This window comes from Halichoerus grypus, chromosome 9, assembly GCF_964656455.1.
Source record: "Halichoerus grypus chromosome 9, mHalGry1.hap1.1, whole genome shotgun sequence".
NCBI lineage: Eukaryota > Metazoa > Chordata > Mammalia > Carnivora > Phocidae > Halichoerus > Halichoerus grypus.
Window position 1 is genome coordinate 99,042,873 of NC_135720.1, and position 20,463 is coordinate 99,063,335.

Below are 20,463 nucleotides of genomic sequence, written 5' to 3' on the forward strand. Positions count from 1 at the left end.
TCATCTAAGTTACTCTCAGAAGAGCACTACACAGATAGATCCCAGACCCAAAGAGTGCCAGCCACAAGCAGCACAAATCCCCAAAACGGGACTCAGTATCGTGGGCAAAACTGTTGGGTGGTAGGTTTCCCATCTAAACCCTTAAACTTGTAAAAACAAAAAAAGACCTATGTGACATTAGAAGTGGGTAGAAGAAATATTTAGTTTTGGTTTTATGCATTTTGAGGCCATTTAAATTTTAGCCAACCTGTTGTGAAGTCCTTTTCCATCAGTTTCTGAGAAACAACGTCTTTAACACTTATCTACTTTATATTGTCTCTTTGAAAGTTTTCCCCAAATAAGAAACTAATTTAGAAAAAATAACTTAACCCACCTGGGACTATTAGTTCTAAACTCTGAACATACAGTTAGGAAATTAGATAAGATTATTAATAGTCTATTATGTAGCATAACTTATTTTAATAAAGAGAGCAAGAATTAGCTATTGCCTGAAAAATTTTTCTCTAAAAATTTGAACATGACTTGCAGCAGCATTTACTGTTCTGTTGGGTTTTTACAAACTCAATGGTAGTTCTTCCATTCCTTATCAAAGAACTTTCAAGTTTGAGGGAATCTGAACTCATCTTATGCAAGCTCCCCTTTCCTATGTCATCTCTGTCATTATTTTAATTCACATTTTTGTTGAACTTTACACTTTTCAGAAGCTTTCACATACATTATACCTTTTCTTTTCGACACTATCACCACAGGAGGTGAGACAGGATAGGGATTATTTGCTTAATTATACACCAGAAAAGATAGGGACACTGATGGTGATTCTTGGCCCCAGAGGTCTCCATGTTACCTCTCACACACCTGGGTCCTCTTTTGTCATATTCTCCAAACATTCATAGTGTTTTGAGATCTTCACCCTCATGTGTTAAGACGCAGTGAGTGGTTTCGACCGAATCACATAGCAGCTAATGACACATTTGCCTGGAATCTACATTTCCTAAACATACTTTTCTCCTAAGAACTCCTGCATATTCTGGAGAGGTTTTCTAAAAACTTTCATCATCACTAAACAAAGGTAGTTTGTAAATCTTGCTATGGGTGCAAGGCCGGGGGTGAAGCTATGTCCTTGTGTAGTACATCTAGCTGCTGAAGCTTGAGACCCTCTGCTTTAGAGAACTGGTACTTTCTAGACTCTCCCTCACTCAAAGAAAACGGAAAACCTGAGAGAAGGCATATAGAGACTTCCCATTCTGCTTACTTGGTCGCTAGGATCATCTTTTTTCTTGCTGTCTGTTCTTTCTGTTCCATATGTTGTCTGGCAAGATGTTCTCCTACAGCTTTGGCTGGAAACTCTGTTTCACAAGTGTAGCCAAAATCCCGAGCCAAGTGTAAAGCTTCTCCTGTTGGCAGACAATAAAAGTCAGTTTTCCACAAATGTCTAAACTCAGTAAGAGTAGCACTTTATATTTTCCTCAAGCCTCATCCCTCCTCGTGGTCAGATGGATCATTCTTTCCTATTTATTCTAAATAATCCTAGGGAAAGGACTTTTGGGGTGGGGGATAGAGTAGGATGAGGAGAAATTGAGGAACAGAGAAGTTACTTACCAGGCAGAGGTATGTGAAAAGCTGAAGGGGAAAACAAGAACAATGATCTAGGAGTTTTGACTTCCCTAGAGGCTCGAGCCCAGTTTGGCTTCTCAGATCCTATACATTAATGCCCGAGGGAAAAAGCTCCATGGGCTTGCCATTCTGTTGTTGATCGACCTACAATCTATCCTTAGTATATTTGAAATATTCAGATATCTTTCCCAGGGGATCTATCAAAATATTGACAAAGGGTCCAAGTAACTTTCCAAAGAACCTGAAACACTTTGGAAAGGGGAGAGCAGTGAATGTTATCAATTTCGTACCATTACGTTTGCAAGGACGCTAGTGTGTGATCATAGTACCAGCATCAGCAGGCTTCACGGTAGGCTTCAGTACCTCTTGGCACAGTGCACAATGCTTCTTACGTACATTAGTAAAAACACAATGCTTTTTAAGTATAATAAAATCATAAGTAACTTTTAGCCTTTCACAAACATCTTAAATCTGAGTAAATTGGTAAGAAGTGAGGTAAAAATGGCTTATCTGCGAAGTTAGGTTTGGCAATATAGTTCAACCTTGAAAACAATAGTAGTTTTAAAGCTCAAGCCAAATTTCACCTGAGCATGACAACTTAAAAAAAAAAAAGCAAGCTCTCATTGCACATATACCGAGCACTTACTTTGCTCAAGGTGCAGTGCTATGTAGGAGTAATGAGGGATATAAAAGGGCTGTCCCTGTTTCTAGGACAATGACAATCATCCCCATAATAGTAGCAAAAAACACCCTAGTAGCACTTTCTAATTTACATTGCAACCTATATGAACACTATCATCTGCTCATGTTTACTGACATTATGTTGCTATTATACATAACGAAGCCATTGTACTACAAGTATCACATGAGTGTTACAGATAAAGTGTTTTACAGACATTCAAAGGGGGAGAAGGGGGTCAATTAGATCAGATAATGTCTTGTGAATTACAGATCAATGATTTCCAACCCCCTCCCCCATTTCAAAGCAGTGGCAGGTTTTTAGTTAAGATTTTCATATTCATGTAGTAGGAAACATCCTTGTTAGCCATCCATTCTAAATAGGAAGAGGACATAACTACATGGAAAGGGTCCCTATATTGATGAGTCTGGGTAGTGCTAGTTATTGAAGGGTCACAGTTTTAGATAAAGCTGCAATGTACAGGAAATATTTTTAAAGTGCTTATTACCAGTAGTTTATCCCCCTAACTGATTAGGAAAGAAAATGTGTGCATATTTGGCAGAAAAATGGCACAAAGATTAAAAAAAAAAAAGACACTGTGGGATGCCTGGGTGGCTCAGTCTGTTAAGCATCTGCCTTAGGCTCGGGTCATAATCCCGGGGTCCTGGGATCGAGTCCCACATCAGGCTCCTTGCTCAGCAGGAAGCCTCCTTCTTCTTCTGCCTGCAGCTCTCCCTGCTTGTGCTCTCTCTCTCTGGCAAATGAATAAAATCTTTAAAAAAAAAAAAAAAAGACATCGTAATGCCATATAGGATGGCCACTTTTGCTAGAAAAATGACAGAAGGGAGATAATTCAAGACATTTCAAAATTGAGGTATAAAATCTGAAACAGTGGCTATAGCACATGACTGAGGATAAGCTCATGTGATCTTGAGACTACAAGTATCTTGCCCCTAACACAATAACCCGTTCACAGTGTCATCTTTGTACATTATGTTGAGTTATGTATATTGATATATCTGCATATTGCAATATTGTCACCGAAAGATATTTGGGTAACATTTTCACAGACACTATTACATATATATTTGTCCTCCACCGCTTGTGCAGTAGTGGGAGAAGTGAAACAGTGCAAACAGGAGGGTGGCAGCATGTCCCTAAATTTTATGCTAAAACCTGATTCTGGCCCATTATATGCAAAGCTCTCACCGTGTGGTAGTTTTTAAAACAGTTTGAATGGAACAGCTGCTATTTACATTTACACTGACAGCCAGATCCTTCCTTCCCTTCGTTCTGTTTACTGCTTTCTCTTGCTTGCAATGTAACATTGTTACTGGATGCACAGCGATGCTACATCAAAAGAAGTGGCAAGTGAAGACACTCTGATACGTAGTTAAAATGTGTGTATCATGCCACAAAAGCTTTGTGTGTGAGGGCCCAAGAATGAATGAATAAATGAATCCATGAATTAAAATACACATGATATTCAGTAAGGAGGACAGCTCTGTATTTAAATCCTGTACGGCAGGTATCTTAGAGTCAACAAGTTTAAGAAAAATAGAAATATTAGGATCAAAAAAGCATGTGAAGGGGCGCCTGGATGGTTCAGTCAGTTAAGCATCGGATTCTTGGTATCCCCTCAGGTCATGATCTCCTGGGTCATGAGATCAAGCCCCACAATGGGGTCCCCGCTCAGTGGGGAAGCTGTTTGAGATTCTCTCCCTCTGCCCCGCCCCACACTTACATGCTTGCACGCACATGCGCATTCTGTCTCTCAAATAAATAAACCCTTTAATTTTTTTTTTTTTTTTAAAGCATGTGAATAAGATTCTAGGGGATCTGACTGATTCATGAAGATAGAGATCAATGAGCTTCTCTGTCTTTGTGGTGGGACAAAATTCCCACGTGAACAAGAAGAGGGTGCAGCAACCTGTGGTGGAAGAGTGATTTAGGAAAGGCCGAGAACATTTTTCCTTCTATTTCCATACGGCAAATATTGCTGTGTCACCTCATATCTTTGTGAGATGAAGTAGGATGCCCTAGTTCTTTTTTTTTTATATATATATTTTATTTATTTGACAGAGAGAGACACAGCGAGAGAGGGAACACAAGCAGGGAGAGTGGGAGAGGGAGAAGCAGGCTTCCCGCGGAGCAGGGAGCCCGATGTGGGGCTCCATCCCAGGACCCTGGGATCATGACCTGAGCCGAAGGCAGACGCTTAACGACTGAGCCACCCAGGTGCCCCAAGATGCCCTAGTTCTTTGTTTGCAAAATAGGTTTAAGTCATTTTTACATTTTAATGCACTGTGCCACTTGACAAACCGGTACCCTCCCCTCTTTTTTACACAACCGAAGCAATACACTAACTTTAGCATGGATGGCCATTTTATATCATGTCATTTCAAACATATTTTAGAATTAGGATGGATGTTTGGGGGTTAGGGTTATTGCTTGTAGAGGAGTATGTTAAGTGCAAGGCTTTAGGGTCTATAAGCCAAATAGTGCTTACCCCCCTTCCAAAAAAGTAAAAACCCCTAAGAAATATTCATTTTTTTCAGTGATAACATTAGTGGTAGGTGACTCTTACTGAGTAACTCTCTCAAAAAGCTAGCAGAAGTAAAATTACAGAATATGAAAACAGCATAAAAAAGAATTTTCTCCCTGATGTCGGGACACTCATTTTTCACACTCAAAAGCAAAAAGTGAACAACTAGGGGAAAATACTAGGAAAAGTTTAAATGTCCATCACTGATACAGCCTAGAAGTGGAAAGTTAATGGGAAAATGTTTTCTGGATCACTTGTTTTACTGAGTTTCTGGGTTCCTACATTATTTTACAGGAAGAAGATCTAAATGTATTTTTAAATAGAAATAAATACACCAGATTTTCAACCTTTTATAAGTCATTAAGGATTTTTCCTTCCTTTAGAGTTACTGTATTTTAGGGAAAAGTGTACTTCAGACAATTAAAAATCAACATCTAGTACACTAATTTGCACTAAAGGATACTGCTATATTGTTATCACCATATAATTCTTACCAGCTGTCAATGTAACAATATTGCCTTAAAAACAATTTGTTTAACTTAGTATTGCAATACCCAATGTTATTAAATAAAAGCAACAATTCATATGTGTTAACTTCTAGTCCCATATCTATGATTTCAATTTTATTTATATGTATGGGAAACCAGCACTTTGAAATCTATCTGTAGGATTATTCCAAGGAGTACCTATTAGAAAGCAGATGTGAGGGGTACCTGACTGGCTCAGTCAGTAGAGCACCCGACTCTTGATCTTAAGATTGTAAGTTTGAGCCCCACACTGGGTATAGAGATTACTTAAAAATAAAATCTTAAAAAAAAAGCAAATTTGAGAATATTTTCAAACCTGGATAAGATATTCTATCAAATAAACTGTAATATCAAGCTACAGTAAGCCCTAGAGCTGAAGGACAAAATTAATATATTATAGGTTTCCCAAACTATTCTGAAAGGAATGTACTCTGTAGCACTCCATATAATAGAGTCTATGATATAAACCATTGCCTTATAATGTGGTAGTTCCCTAGTTTAATGATGATTTTGTTTAGACACAAACACTTTGTTTCTCAAAGCAATAGTTTTGTTCCCCATTCCACACCAGACACTTAGCACAGCACCTGATTCATAATAGGTACTCAGTAAACATCTGTCACATGAAAAAGCTTTCAAAGATCTTATTGGTTAATTATAACAATAGTCTTGTGAAGACTTCTAAAGAAAATGGTGATAAACCGGAACAAAGAATTGCTAGAAAGAATGAACTATACAGAAAATCCATAAAAATAGAGTCTATCCTTATATCAGTGGAGGCATTTTATAAAATAGACTATACCTATATTTTTCAACACTTTCTGCTCCCGTAACCTGGGGTTTTTTGTTTTTGTTTTTAATGTAAGGGTGTCAACCCATAACAATCAATCTCTGGGTATGTGCCTGTTTTGAAGCTCCTGAAGTAATCTCAGGCCAACAGTAAGAACTACTGTCCTAAGGTGATGGGAAAGCATTATGTAGGGATTAATTGTACACCTTCATGAAATAAAAGAATTCTGTGGCTTATACAAAAGGAAGGCAGTCACTATAAAGTCAATTATAAACCATAAAGACCTCTGTCTATCAGGGCTTTTGCATAAAGAGTTCTGCCTTATTTGGCTGACATACTATAAACTCTAAAAACAAAACAAAACGAAACAAAAAAAGGAGAGGCATCTGGCTGGCTCAGTTGGTAAAGCATGTGACTCTTGATCTCAGGATCATGAGTTCAAGCCCCACATTGGGCATGGAGTCTACTTAAAATAAATAAATAAATAAATAAATAAATAAATAAATAAATAAAATAAAATAAAAACAAAAAACAGAAACGTAATGGTAGAAGGAGAGACAGAGAGCACTGTTAAGGAAACGAAGTCATTAGTCTACTGAAAAAGTGCATTTGTACAGAGAGATATAGTGTGAGATGAAGCTTGCTTTTCATACTAGCAGGGAAAAGATGGGTTTTCAAGAAAAGGTGCTGGGACAACTGGGTGGCCATCTGGAAATAAACAAATAAAATTGGATCTATACCATGCATCTAACAACAAAACAAGGTCCAGATGGATCAACAATTTAAACATAAAAAATAGAACCACAAAGTAATTAGAACACAGCAGAATTCTTTTATAGTCTTGGAATAAAAAAGTTTTTAAAATATTACAGTTAAAACTAAAAACCATGACATAAAATATATGAGACATATGATTATACTCATATCAAAAAGTCTGTAATACATAGACCTAAACAAATAAGCAAACCAACAGAAAACTTGTAACAGCAAACAGACAAACCAAAGCTAGCGGTGGGGAGGCTTTGCAACACAGATCAGAGACATACAGCCAGTTTTCTGTTATATAATGAACACTTACCAATCATTAAGAAAAACATTTGAAAATATCCCATAAGGGCAAAGTAAAAGAATAGACAGCGAAGCTCATTAAATTCTTCTAGGAATACCTAACTCAACCTCCTTCATGACTGAGGTAGCCTTTTTTTTTTTTTTTTTTTACCCATCAAATTAGCAAAGATCCAAAAGTTGCAATTCTATGGAGTTATTTATGTAAGTGTAAGGTTACTCATTGTAGCATGATTTGTAATAGCTGAAGATTGAAAACATCTATATAATATTCAGTAGAGAACTGGTTAAATAAATTATGAGACACTCAAACAAGGGAATATCATGAGTGTTTAAAAGAATGGACAACTTGTAAGCCCTGAGAAAAAACACTATTATAAGGTGTGAAAAAAAGAACCTGACAGCAGAATAGTGTGTATAGAATACTATAATTTCTTTTAAAAATTAAAAAATCCAATGCATACACACACATATCCTTGGAAGGAAATAGAGACACCATTTGTTTTCTGCCAGAAGGGGAACTGGACAACAAGGGAATAGAGTGCAAAACAGATATTTTACAAGATGCTCTTTTGTAACTTTTAAATTTTCTACCATTTGAATCAATTATCTATTTAAAGTTATATTAATTCAAAAGTAAAATTACTCTCTGACTCCATTCTTAGAGAGATTTAAATCTAAACTCAAATATTTATTGTAAATTAAAACACAAGCTATTCCAAACCTGCCACTGTTATTTAGCAGGATGTAGACATCAATAGGAAGAACTACAGTCTATAATTTTACTAAAATACCTATGGATTTTGATAAATGTAAATCATGGAAATAAAGCAGAAACTGCGCGTTTGAAAAGCACATTAGTCGAGACATATACATTGAAAGAGAGAATAATGGAAAGAAGAAAATAAAATCACGAGGGAAGTAATGCAGAGACGTGTGTTTTTAAGTGAGCAGCACAATTTGCAAGAGTGAGCAGTGAGATGGACCAAAGCGGGCAAGGGCAGGCAGGACTCAGCCAAACAGGCTTGGAGACACTTGCCTTTTTGCAATGAGTAAAAGCAGGAATTTAAGGACGCTCCAAGCACACAGTCAGACCCAAAAGCATATGGGTAGTAGCCTATTTCCTCTACCCCTACATGTAAATACCTTTTTCCCCTGAAGATGAATGAAATCATAAGATGCAGATCAGGGGAGTAATATTACAAATGACTTAAGAACACGTCTCCTAAGATGGTGTCTATTTGTCCACAGCGTTGTCTGATACAATCTCTCATTCATGGAGATCAATTCTTGAAAATTCTGGTAAGTGCTAGTTCCCAGATATAATATCTAATTGTTATCTAATTACCAATTATCAAAGCAGAGTCTCTCAGAAACTCTTCCATACTTTAGAATAAGAAATTTACAAATAACGTGATACCTTGCGGGGCGGGGGGGGGGGTCAGAAAGCTTTTCCAAGACAGATGTTAAAATGATTCACACAGGCCCTACTAGCATTTACTTTGTTGAGCCCAATTCCACCGACAGCTCTGAAATGCAAAAACTGTGCTCAAGACATTGTCCATGACAGAGTGTTTGTATGCAAAAGGGAACACCAGGTTCTCCTAGTGATTGAGCTCTTCCATCTGACTGTCTGACCAAAGTGAGCACCAATTAGAGCTATTATTACAAAGGGCCAATTTATTAGCCTTTTTATGTCACACACAGTTTAAGAAGGAAGCTGGAAACCTTTATCCTGAAGGAGGGACTAACGTGGGAATGCGAGTCTGGAATGGCCAGACTCATGGGATGAAGGTCCTTTCAGACTTACAATCATGCCATGAGTCCCTGAAGGCTAGCTTTCAGCTCCAGATTCCCATAGAAACCCACTGTGGTACCACGTGAAGGTAATGAGAATATCCGTTTTGTTCTAAATTTCATGAGAAGAGCATCTAAAGCTGAGCATGCCCTGTGCATGTATTACCACTAATACTTGGCAAAGGATTTTGGTGTTTGAATCCTATGAGTCTCAAGCAGTGAACAATACTTCTTCCTAAAATAAAAAGCCATGGACTAATCACATCAGGGAAACTTGATATACCTATACTCACTCACTATACCTCCTCTCTAGGAAAGAGTTCATTGCCAAGTCAGTTGTCCTTGTCTATGTGAGTATATTTAATCCTACATAAGATGTACAAAACAGGGGTGCCTGAGTGGCTCAGTCGTTAAGCACCTGCCTTCGGCTCAGGTCATGATCTCAGGGTCCTGGGATCGAGCCCCGCATCGGGCTCCGTGCTCCACGGGAAGCTTGCTTCTCCCTCTCCCACTCCCTCTGCTTGTATTCCCTCTCTCACTGTCTCTCTCTCTGTCAAATAAATACAATCTTAAAAAAAAAAAAAAGATGTACAAGACAGATGTGGCAGAGTTGAGTGAGGGACCATCAAAGATTTGTCCTTTCTTTACATACCATATAGCATTGCTGCTAAGAAGACTCTGCCCAGCTAGAGACTACATTTTCTAGTATCCCCCACACCCACCTCTGGAATTGGTTATGGACACATGACTAGTTCTTGGAATGTGAACAGTAGTAAGGTGGGTAAGAAGCTGTGTACTTTTGCCACCCTGTCTCTCCTTATTGTGAGTTCAATGAACAGGCTCCTAGGACCTAGAGAAGGGAATAGCTACAGATGGAAGGACTCTGGGTCCTTGATTAAAACCGTGAGAAAAGGCCCCTGGTGAGGAACACCCACCTCAAACTATGCTGAGAAATAAGCTTCTATCATGGTAAGCCACTGAAAATTTGGGAATTAACTGTTATAACAGCTAACATTGTCCTAACCATTACAGATATTATGATCTTTATTTATAAACTAAGACAATGAAGCTGAGTCAGTTTAAGTAACCAGCTCAAAGTCTGACAAAATTTCAACGGTGAATTTATTCAGGACAGGGGAGGCGTACTTGCCCAAGGGAAAATACATTTTGCAAGTGGGACAACTAGGTCATATGAAGTAAGACGTGCAGGGCAAGGTCTGGAAGCTTACATTTTTTGAAACTAAAGAATGAAACAATAGTAATGAAGGATTTAAACTCAAAAAGAGTGAATAGAGATCATATGAGGTATTTGTAAATGGTCCCCTTTCTTTTGCTGGTGTATATTCACACCCTTCTCTGCCCCACACTGTTTTGGAATACACACACACACACACACACACACACACAGAGGATTTGACCCCCTGTCACAACAAACTGCAAGTCAAGGTATTTATGTTTAAGGACTTCAACGGTGCTTTCAGAACTCCTGGTGTAGCCTCAGAACGTTACATGAGCTTTTGCAAATTCAGCAGAACTGTCCCAGGAAAGCACTCCACTCCGGTGAACAAAACCTCCCTCCAGCAACACTCTGCAACTTTGGCCATCTTGGAAAACCTCAAGTGAGGGGGGGAGCAATGGGTAGGAATAACTCCATCATTGACTCCTCATGTTTGTTTTAACAACCACCAACTCTGCAAAGGTTGTTCTGGAATAAAATACAGAGAAGACAGCTAACAGAAGGTGCTAATTCATAAATAATAAATATATAGTAAGAGTATTAGAATCAGAACAATAATATTGGCCAAATTCTTTGAATGTTTTCCAAAGATGGAATTATCACCACTATACAAGAGGCTGGGATTATCCCAAGATCTCAGGAAGATACGTGCATTGGGTTAAACGACTCTAATCCACCATATTTTCCAGAGAGTAACATCTCTTTGATGTCATATATAAGCAGAATGAGACAAAAAAGAAGTCACAGCAATATGACTAAAAGAAGGGGAAACAAAAAGAAAGTTTATGATAAAGTGGGGAAGAAGAAGTTGTATCAACCATTAGTTATATATCTAAAACCCATTAGATGAAGAAATATGGATAAAAAGGGGGAAATGATCTACTATTACATTCTGAGGACTCTAGATTCAAACATTCATACCTCATTCTAGCTCAAATATGTCTGTTATACGGACCCAAAAAATCCCCACTCTAAATATCTGCCTTACCAAAATGTTCACTTTTCAATCAACTTTGTGAGGTGAAAGAAATCAGTTTCAAGTGAACCACTTCATCCCAGTGGTTACTAAGTACAATGATATTTGTAACAGAAATGTTGTGAATTACTTAAATATAAATTTGCATTAAATAGCCCTCTCCTTTAAATTTCTAAAATAATCCCCAAATAATTACTTTAATATGTTGATTTGAGAACAATGTTAGGATGGCACTATTAATTGAGTGACTCCATTTAAAAGAAATACAGGGGAAAATTATTATAAAACAATTAAAAACAGAATGATGGAAAGCCCAAGGCAAGCATGGAAATTTGGACTATCATAACAAAACTACTGTTATGTCAGTGACAGGGGTAGTTTTTGAAAAACAAATGTTCATTTGCTAATTTCAATCCTCATTATAAAAAGCACCTTGCTGTTCACCAATTGGATCTTTACAAAGGTTATATCATCTCTTCATGGAATGCCTACCAGAGTTTCCACGTACTACTCTTTTATTTTTTGGAATTTTTATCAAAATAGAAACAATTGGCAAGTCTGTATTCAAATCTTCCCCAGAAAAGCCCTGACAAGTACTGTAACATCATGATGAAATTTATTTCTAAGTCTGGTGTATGAGAAATAAAATCAATTAGATACTATCTCACTTATGCTTAAGTCCTATCGCAAAATGGGGGTGGGGTGTGTGATTGAATAGTAATAATATATTGGGCCATCAGGATGTTTGAGAAATAACTCTATAAGAGTCTCAATTAACAGTCTTAAGAGACATTTAAGATACATCAAAATAAAAAGCTGCACAGCAAAAGAAACAATCAACAAAACTAAAAGGCAACCTACAAAATGGGAGAAGATATTTGCAGATGACATATCTGATAAATTGTTAGTATCCAAAAGATATAAAGAACTTATAAAACTCAAAACCCAATAAACAAATAATCCAATTTAAAAAATGGGCAGAGGACCTGAGTAGACATTTTTCCAAAGAAGACATCCAGATGACTAACAGATACATGAAAAGATGTTCATCATTACTTACCATCAGGAGTTACAAATCAAAACCACAGTGAGATACCACCTCACACCGTCAGAATGGCTAAAATCAACAACACAAAAAACAACAGGTGTTGGAGAGAACATAGGGGAAAGGGAACATGGGTGTACTGTCGGTGGAAATGCAAACTAGTGGAACCACTGTGGAAAACAGTATGGGGGTTCCTTAAAAAGTTAAAAATAGAACTGCCCTACCATCCAACAATCATACTACTGGGTATTTACCCTAATTCAAAGGGATACATGCACCCCCATGTTTATAGCAGCCTTATTTACAATAGCCAAAACATGGAAACAGTCCAAGTGTCCATCGATTGATGAATGGATAAAGAAGCTGTGTATATATACAATGGAATATTATTCAGCCAAAGAAAATAATGAAATCTTGCCATTTGCAATGACATGGATGAAGCTAGCGAGTATAACACTAGGGGAAATAAGTCAGTCAGAGAAAGACAAATACCATATCATTTCACTCATGTGGAATTTAGGAAACAAAACAAATGAGCAAGGGGAAAAAAAGAGAGAGACAAACCAAGAAACAGATTCTTAACTAGAGAACAAACCAAGGGTTACCAGAGGAGAGGGGGGTGGAGGGACGGGTAAAATGGGTGATGGGGATTAAGGAGTGCACTTGTTGTGATGAGCACCAGGTGATGTATGGAATGATTGAATCACTATATTGTACACCTGAAACTAATATTATACTGTATCTTAACTAACTGGAATTAAAATAAAAACTTTAAAAAAAGAGAGCCATTTAAGAGAAGCTAAATTACTAGGTACTGGTATTCAAATATACATATGGGTTATTGCAGAAAATCTAGGAGGTAAAGGGGAGATAGCAATAAAAATGGTAAGAAAAATACTATTCCTTTCCATAAGACCACAGATCTATAAGAAAGTTGATGAACCATTTTTGATGACTAGGAATCTAGTTTTGGAATTTCTGAAAAAATTAATCTGAAATGTTGCTGGCTCTTACAAAATATGTTTGATAAAAGAAGAAAAGTATCACCCAGAGACATGGTCAACTCAAAGTCTTACCAACACCAACTGGTAAATATGGGGAAGTTTTAATTTACCACTTAAAACTATACAAGCAAAACAAACCTGAAGGAACTGAATCAGTTCAAAAAGGATCAAGCTTCCAAAAGTACTGAAGAAAAGCATTAACTATGTCAATTTTCCAGGGGCTTGATAAATCAGAATTGAGTCACCATTATTTTGTATGCAACCAACATCATCTACAGGATTCCGAAGACTATGAGCCTAATGCAGAAAATGGCATCTTGCTGGCTGGAAAGGAATCATCAGCTGTCATCACCAATGTAACCAAAATGTAGGAATAAAAATATATAGGAGAGTCCTCAACAATAAAACTGCTCTTCTTGTCAGCCAGAGATAAAATAAAGCCTATTTTAATTTAGATGGAATGTCCTTGTTCTTCAAGTATTAGGTTCTCTTCATGTCCTAAGACAACTTCTAGTTTTTTAAACTGTGGGTCATGACTCAGTGTGAGTCTTGAAATGAATTTAGTAGGTTTATCATCAGCATTTAAAAAGAACACAAAAATATGGAATAGAATAAAAATCAGAGAATATACACATGGTAATAAAACTTTTCAGTGTGAGAAAGAGAGACAGAGAGAGAGAGAGAGAGAGAGAAAGTGTACACGTGCATTTGAGGGTTATAATATGTGGGGAGTTAAGGGATGCAAAAGGTCCCTTTGCCTCTAAATGTCTTTTTCTCAGTTCCATCACAGTGTCTGAAATTAAAGAAGATGTATTTTTCTACATCATGAAGATTTGGGGGATTTCAAAAGCATCCAATTAAAGTATCTGGAAAGAATTAAATCTTAGGTTTTATCAGCCAAGGCTGATGTAACTCCTCCATGAACACAAGCCAAATGAATAGAACACAGTTAGATACTTCTGTGGTAGGAGAGGTATGTTGAAGAGTAGATGGCAAGACCACAAAGATCACCATAGGAGTTCACATATTTAACTTTCACCTCTTCTGTTAGCACAGAATAATTTAGTTGATGATTCCCACACAGGATAATTTAGTGTTTGGCTACCATAAAAATCAGTAAGAAGATTTGTGAATATACCCTTTTATGTAGGCTCTTCAGCTTCTATTGGCCAGTATTTCACAGACACCACAGAAAACAGTCTTTCTTAGGGCCTTTAATTTTCACACCAGTTACACATTTCCTGAGAATTCACAGTCAGTCCATCCTAGGAAGTGATAAGGATCTCGAGAAATATTTAGACCAATGATCCTTAAACCTCATTATACATCAGAATCACTGGGGATGTTGAAAAAAAGTATAGATGCCTGGGTCATACCCTCCCAAAGATTGAGTTTCAGCTGGTTTAGGGAAGGGGCCCAGGCATTTTTAAATAAACCTCCTGAGTTGATTCTCCTGCAGAGTTGGGAGTCAAGTCTTACCACCCATATGATTCTTAAATCCACCTCATTATATACTGAATAAGTGTTTTGTTCTATTGTTAAATAGTTATAATCATAATTATCTTCTTACTTAAATTGAGCAGGAATCTGTCTCCCTTTAGAATCAACCCCATGTGTCATTTTTTCTACCTCGTCCTTCCCCCAGTACCCCCAATCAATATGAGTGGATGACAGGTCAACTTCCTCTGCCATCTGTCAGTTCTCAGTATTAGCACACACAGGCAAACACATCACAAGACACAGAACATAGTAATAGTAACACTTATTAGATGTTTGTGGTCAATAATATTTTTGTTGTTATCACTGTTACAACTAGGGAACAAAGCAAAGCAAAGCAAACTATTAATAGCAAAATCACCAAAGCAATTTTGCCCAATGTCTAGAACACACTACTTCACAAAGTTGTACAGTAAATAGTATGAATTGATAATCTGGATAAAGGCAAGATGTTTGTTTTTGTGTTTCCCTTACTTTTCACTTCCTATAGTGCCTTATAGACAAGAGAGTAACCAATGCAAGAAAAGTGTCACAGGTGTGTTCAGGTGAGTTTTGGTAAAAAGGCCCCTTTGTTCAGATTTAGAACAATAGCATTCTGGGTTATGGAAGAACTCTCCTTTGGCATTCAAAAGCTCCCCCACAAAGTGAAAAATAAGTCTCCAATAATACCTCTTCTTAAAAGAAGTTTGAATAAAATTATGTAGTTTAGTCCTTACAGAAGAAACAAAAAGGAAAAGGTGAGTTGGGAAAAAAATAACTTCTGGGAATATATTTTTACCTCTGTCTCTATACCACTGATAAACCTTAACCCTTCTTTGACTCAGCTTATCCACTCAGAAAGCCATGGAACATCACTGTACTTTAAGAGATACATACTTGGATTAACACGTTATGCTCTCAGGCTTGGTATCATGGCTAGACTCCTGTGAACCCTATATAAAGGGTGATTATTTATCCTATAGATCATGTTGCACTGAATAATGAGTTAAGCTAGATTTATCTGAACTCTAAAATAAACAACCATAAAAATGACAATAGCATAGCCAGTTTTCTTGTTGCTGTTATTTAGGAAATACTGGTTGAAGTACTTAAATCTTGCACTGTCTTCTTCTGTGTTATTGCCAAGATTAGTATATTAAATGACATTTTATGAATTATCTAAACCTGATGTTGTCTAATGTCATCATCTTTATCATGATTAATTGGGAAATGCACCTGTAAGTCTTGACTGTCTTGCTTAATACCATAGACAAAAATGAAACAGCATAATCTAACAAGCCTGAGGTCCAAAGAACTGCTAACCTTGTATCATTACTTTGCAGAGCTGAAAAATCGTACCTTCAACTAAGGAAGTAAGGAGCGTGACATTGGCCGCTTTCCGTCTCCCTGCTGGCAAATTCAGGCCAAGCCGATCCAGTTTCTCTCTCAGGCAGCGACCCCCATTCTTGGATTTCGCTCTGTCCCAAAACAAAAGAAAAACTAGGTTTTGAAAGTTCACATCCTGAGGGAAATGACGAGAAGACCTGACCAGACGGGGAATTCAGTGTGAGACCGAAGGCTTCAGGGCTGAGGGTGGAGGAGTATGGTATCAGTACAGTTGGAAGACACGACATGCCAGAAGACAATTGTCTTACCTTCTCAAAATGCCTCCCAAGAGTGAAGCGTTGAGGCATTCAGGTGGTGAGAGGCGCCTCTTCACCTCAGCAATCGTCACCTTGTATTTGGAAGTTGAACTGAGAAGGGACAAACGGCCAGGGACAGAGCAAAACAAGTCTGTGGGGTTGACCACACAGGTGCCACCTTGAGGGAGGGGGAAAGTATATTACATATTAGTGACAGTGAGAGAAGATAATTGCACGAAAGACAGTTAACATCAAGGCACTATTTAGGATTTGGGAATACATGGCAACAAACGTTCTCATATATACATCACCTGGATCATCTCAGAAAGCTGCTCTGAAGACATCCTTTCAAATAACAATACAGGTTTTAGCTTTCAAATATCATATAGAACATGTTTGTGGGGGTACAATTTTTTAATTTAAGCAAAAATTATCATCCTACGTAGAGCTGGCTGGCCCATCAGTGCTAATTTTGACATCATACACACCAAAACCACTTCAATTAATTAAAAACCCCAAACTCCACCAGTTACCCCCACAGAGGGTATGTATTATTTTTCCATGGCTCTGTATATGTGTGTGCATGTATGTGCAATAGACACAATGGATGGATATATTTTATCCATGACTTACTATATAGACAAAAGTTTTGAAAACTCTTTTCCAAATTGTTTGAAAACTGCCATCTCCTTTCTCTCATCCAACTATAAGTACTGGAATCACTCAGTTCCCAGGTACTACCAAAAATAATCTACCCATTGTCATAAACTTTCAACCCATGTGGGTGGATGATAGGTCACATCTCTCTACCACATGTCAGCCCTCAGGATTGGCACACACAGTCAAATATAGCACAAGACTAGAACATAGTAAGAGTCACATTGTGTTAGTGGCCAATAATATTATTGTTTGGGTTGTTGTTATCATTATTACTATTAGGGAACAAAGCAAAAATAACTGCTAATAGCAAAATCACCAAAGCAATTTTGCCATGCTGGGGCTCCTGAAGCAGAAGCCTTTGGTCTCCAAGCTCCAGAAAGCCCCTTGAGCTTTGCTCTTCTCCAGGGCAACAAGAGTACATTCCCTAAACTCAGGCACCTGAAGTAGACCTGAGGACCCAAGATGATAATCATTGAGGAGAGTTTCCTGCTGCCCAATCCTTCCATACTGCAAAAATCCTGAGCCAATGTCCATACTGCTAACATGGTGGCTACACAGCCCTGGCATTCAAGGCTGCCTCCTCATGCATTGAGCAAACTGAGGACAGAGCTTATGGGGTTCACTGGCAGGTTCAAATTCAAGGCTTGCTTTCCTGAGCATACATCTAATTTCTTCAACTATGGGAGATCTTAAGACTCCTCTCCATAAAAGGTCTTCTATGAGAGAAAAGAGAGAAAAGTAGGTGGAAGAAGAAAAACAAGCAGGAGAGTGTTGTCCAAAATCTTTTTACTCAAAGGGTTGTCCTCAACTGGCAACACTGGCATCTCCTGAGAGCTTGTTAGAAATGTGGGATCTCAGGCTCAACTTCAGACCTTCTGAATCAGAATCTGCATTTTAACAAGATCCCCAGGTGGTTCATGAATAGTAAAGTTTGAGAAGCCCTGGTCTAGGACTCACCACTTGCCTTCCACATAGATCCTCCCCTCCTTTACTAAGTGCTCAGGGAGAATGTTGTGTTGCTGACGTCTCTGGCATTCAGATTTGGGTGTGTTCTCTGAGCACAGTGGCTAAGGAACCTGGGAGGATGTTTAAAAAGGCGAAGAGGTCCTGGATTGAGAGAACAGGTTAACTTTACCCTACTCTTAAAGTGTTTCTACTCCTGTACCATCTGGGATTCTTCCAGGCTGTCTTGGAGTCATCCAAGTTTCCCCCGAAAGTACTGGGACCAATGTCTTTCTCCTTAAGCATTCTGAGGCTGGTGATCACCCTGAATGACCCCCCAAAACAGAAGAGAGGATGTTGATATCATTAGAGTAGCCAGCCCTCTTTAGACTAGAAGATGAGTCCTGTACACTTGGCTAAGTTCTCAATGTTAATGTCTGGAAACTGGCCCTCAGTCTGAAATCTGAGGGGTCACAATCTCAACTGTCAAACCGAAATCCTTTTCCTGGCATTAAACTTGGGGTCAACATAGTGGAAAATCATGCAAATGTCTGCCTCAGAGCCCCAAATACAAATTCACCTGCACTTCCCCACTTTGCATCATCATAGAGAATTTTAAAACTAATCATCATCATCATCATCATAGTTTTCCCAGATTTGGGGGCCTGGAACTATCATTATCCATTCATTAATGTTCTCCCTTTATACCTATAGATGCAAAATGCATTTTATAAATAAGCTCTTAAGTGACTTCTCAAAAACTGAGATGAACAGGATATCAATGAACCTGGCTTTTAGCATCATTTTGTCAGAATCAGGACCCTGATAACTTTAGGACTTAGGTCATTGTGGGGTCATCTGAAGCAAAAATGTTAAAGAATCATAATATCTATCTTCAAAATTCACAGAGCCCTGTTCTGAAAATGGGCCTCCACCCATGGTCATGGAATCATACGCAAATTTACATTCTCACATAAATCCTCTTCTCTTGTACAATAGCCAACATGCAACTGAGGACACAAGGAATCTCACCCAATGGGTCTCAAATAAATTATGAGAGAAGAATGTTTGTGCATGTGTTACCTTCCCAGCAAGCCAAGGGAAAAACGACACAGCTTTAGACCTTTCCTATATTTACTAATCTACAGTGGGTCAGAAACCTAATTTAGGGAGACACAGAAGATTATAAAAGATTTTTGTTAAAAAGAAAGGAGTTAAATCAGTCTTTCTCCAATTGGAAAATTGCCCCCTTTTGGCAAAGTGAACCCCATGTGGTGAAAGCCAGCTGCTCCCAGGGAAGTCACTGGATCTGCTACCCAGCCAAGTGCTATCTCCCTGGGCTCTGGGTCTTTCTCTCCTGCATCCAGGTGAGGCTTCTGGCTTATGCTCAAATAAGCATTTATTAGGTAAGTTACACAGGCTGCATATTAAGAGTATGCTTTATGCACACACAAACTGCCTGGAGGATTTATTTTGTATTCAGGATTAGCCATCAACTCTAGAGTCTTTTATTTTTTATGTCACAGCATCTTTAAAGGGAATTTCTGTTGCTTTGATAGTTGGCATTGCTGCAGCCTTGGGGAACTCTCTCGTCCTGGCTAAAGATTTGGCAACTTGTAGAGTTTACAGCAGCATGGGGAACCTGATCTCTTTCTTCCCAGCAGTTTATTTTGGGGGGAGGAAAAAAAAGAGTAATAGGTCAACATAACCAGATTTTTGCATTTACAATGAAGGCCCAAGGAGGTGGGACTTCTTTAAGGGGATCCAGACTACAGATAGCAATGATGAGACTTCAAAGGAAAGCCATGAGAGTCAACCATGCCAAGGCATTTACAGTATTCATCCCCAGTGTTACCAGCTGAAGTTCTTCATGGTGCCTGTGTTGCATGTGGGCTCTTACTGAAATTATGTAACATTCATTCTAGATCCAGCACTCCAGTTAAAGGTGCCTCTGGTGCCAGAACCAGGCTACTCATGCAGAACTTCTCTAGAGTACATCTCTTTTCCATTCATAGTGCACTGAAGTAATACTTCTATGGAGGGCACTATTTTCAAAATTGAAATTTGGAGATGGGGCTTCCCATTTCCAGTGATGCTCAAACTCAGATCTGTAGCTCTAGAAACAGCATAAGAAATCGGGGTCTATTTACTTAAGGTCACTTGTCTAGAACATGACTATCATAAAAGGGATAACTTTGCCATAGCTACAGGGAAAAGTCAGCCAAAGAAACTGTGCAGGGAACAAAACTAGGCATGAAATACACAGATGCAAATCCTTCAGCTGCCAGACCTTGTTAGATCCCATGAAGCCAAAGAAAAACGGGTCGAGCTGTGTCCTTCCTGGTGTGGCTGGAGACATCTGGCCCTGTGTTGGCAGGCACAGCGTGGGGGGAGCGGAAAAAGTACTGGGCTGCAAGTAAGAGGTTGGCCAACTAGCGACCCATAGGACCTTTGATGAGTAAC

At 38.4% G+C, this 20,463-nt stretch overlaps 1 protein-coding gene across 1 annotated transcript in view; it reads right to left on the bottom strand.

Moving 5' to 3' along the window:
* TFAP2D (transcription factor AP-2 delta) overlaps window positions 1-20,463 on the bottom strand; it is a 61,858-nt gene that overhangs the window by 31,554 nt on the left and 9,841 nt on the right. Inside the window, exons 3-5 of the mRNA XM_078054412.1 lie at window positions 16,411-16,576; window positions 16,115-16,233; window positions 1,253-1,394 (exon numbers count right to left, since the gene is read on the bottom strand). Coding sequence (XP_077910538.1) covers window positions 1,253-1,394; window positions 16,115-16,233; window positions 16,411-16,576 — 427 coding nt within the window. The remainder of the gene's footprint in view (window positions 1-1,252; window positions 1,395-16,114; window positions 16,234-16,410; window positions 16,577-20,463) is intronic.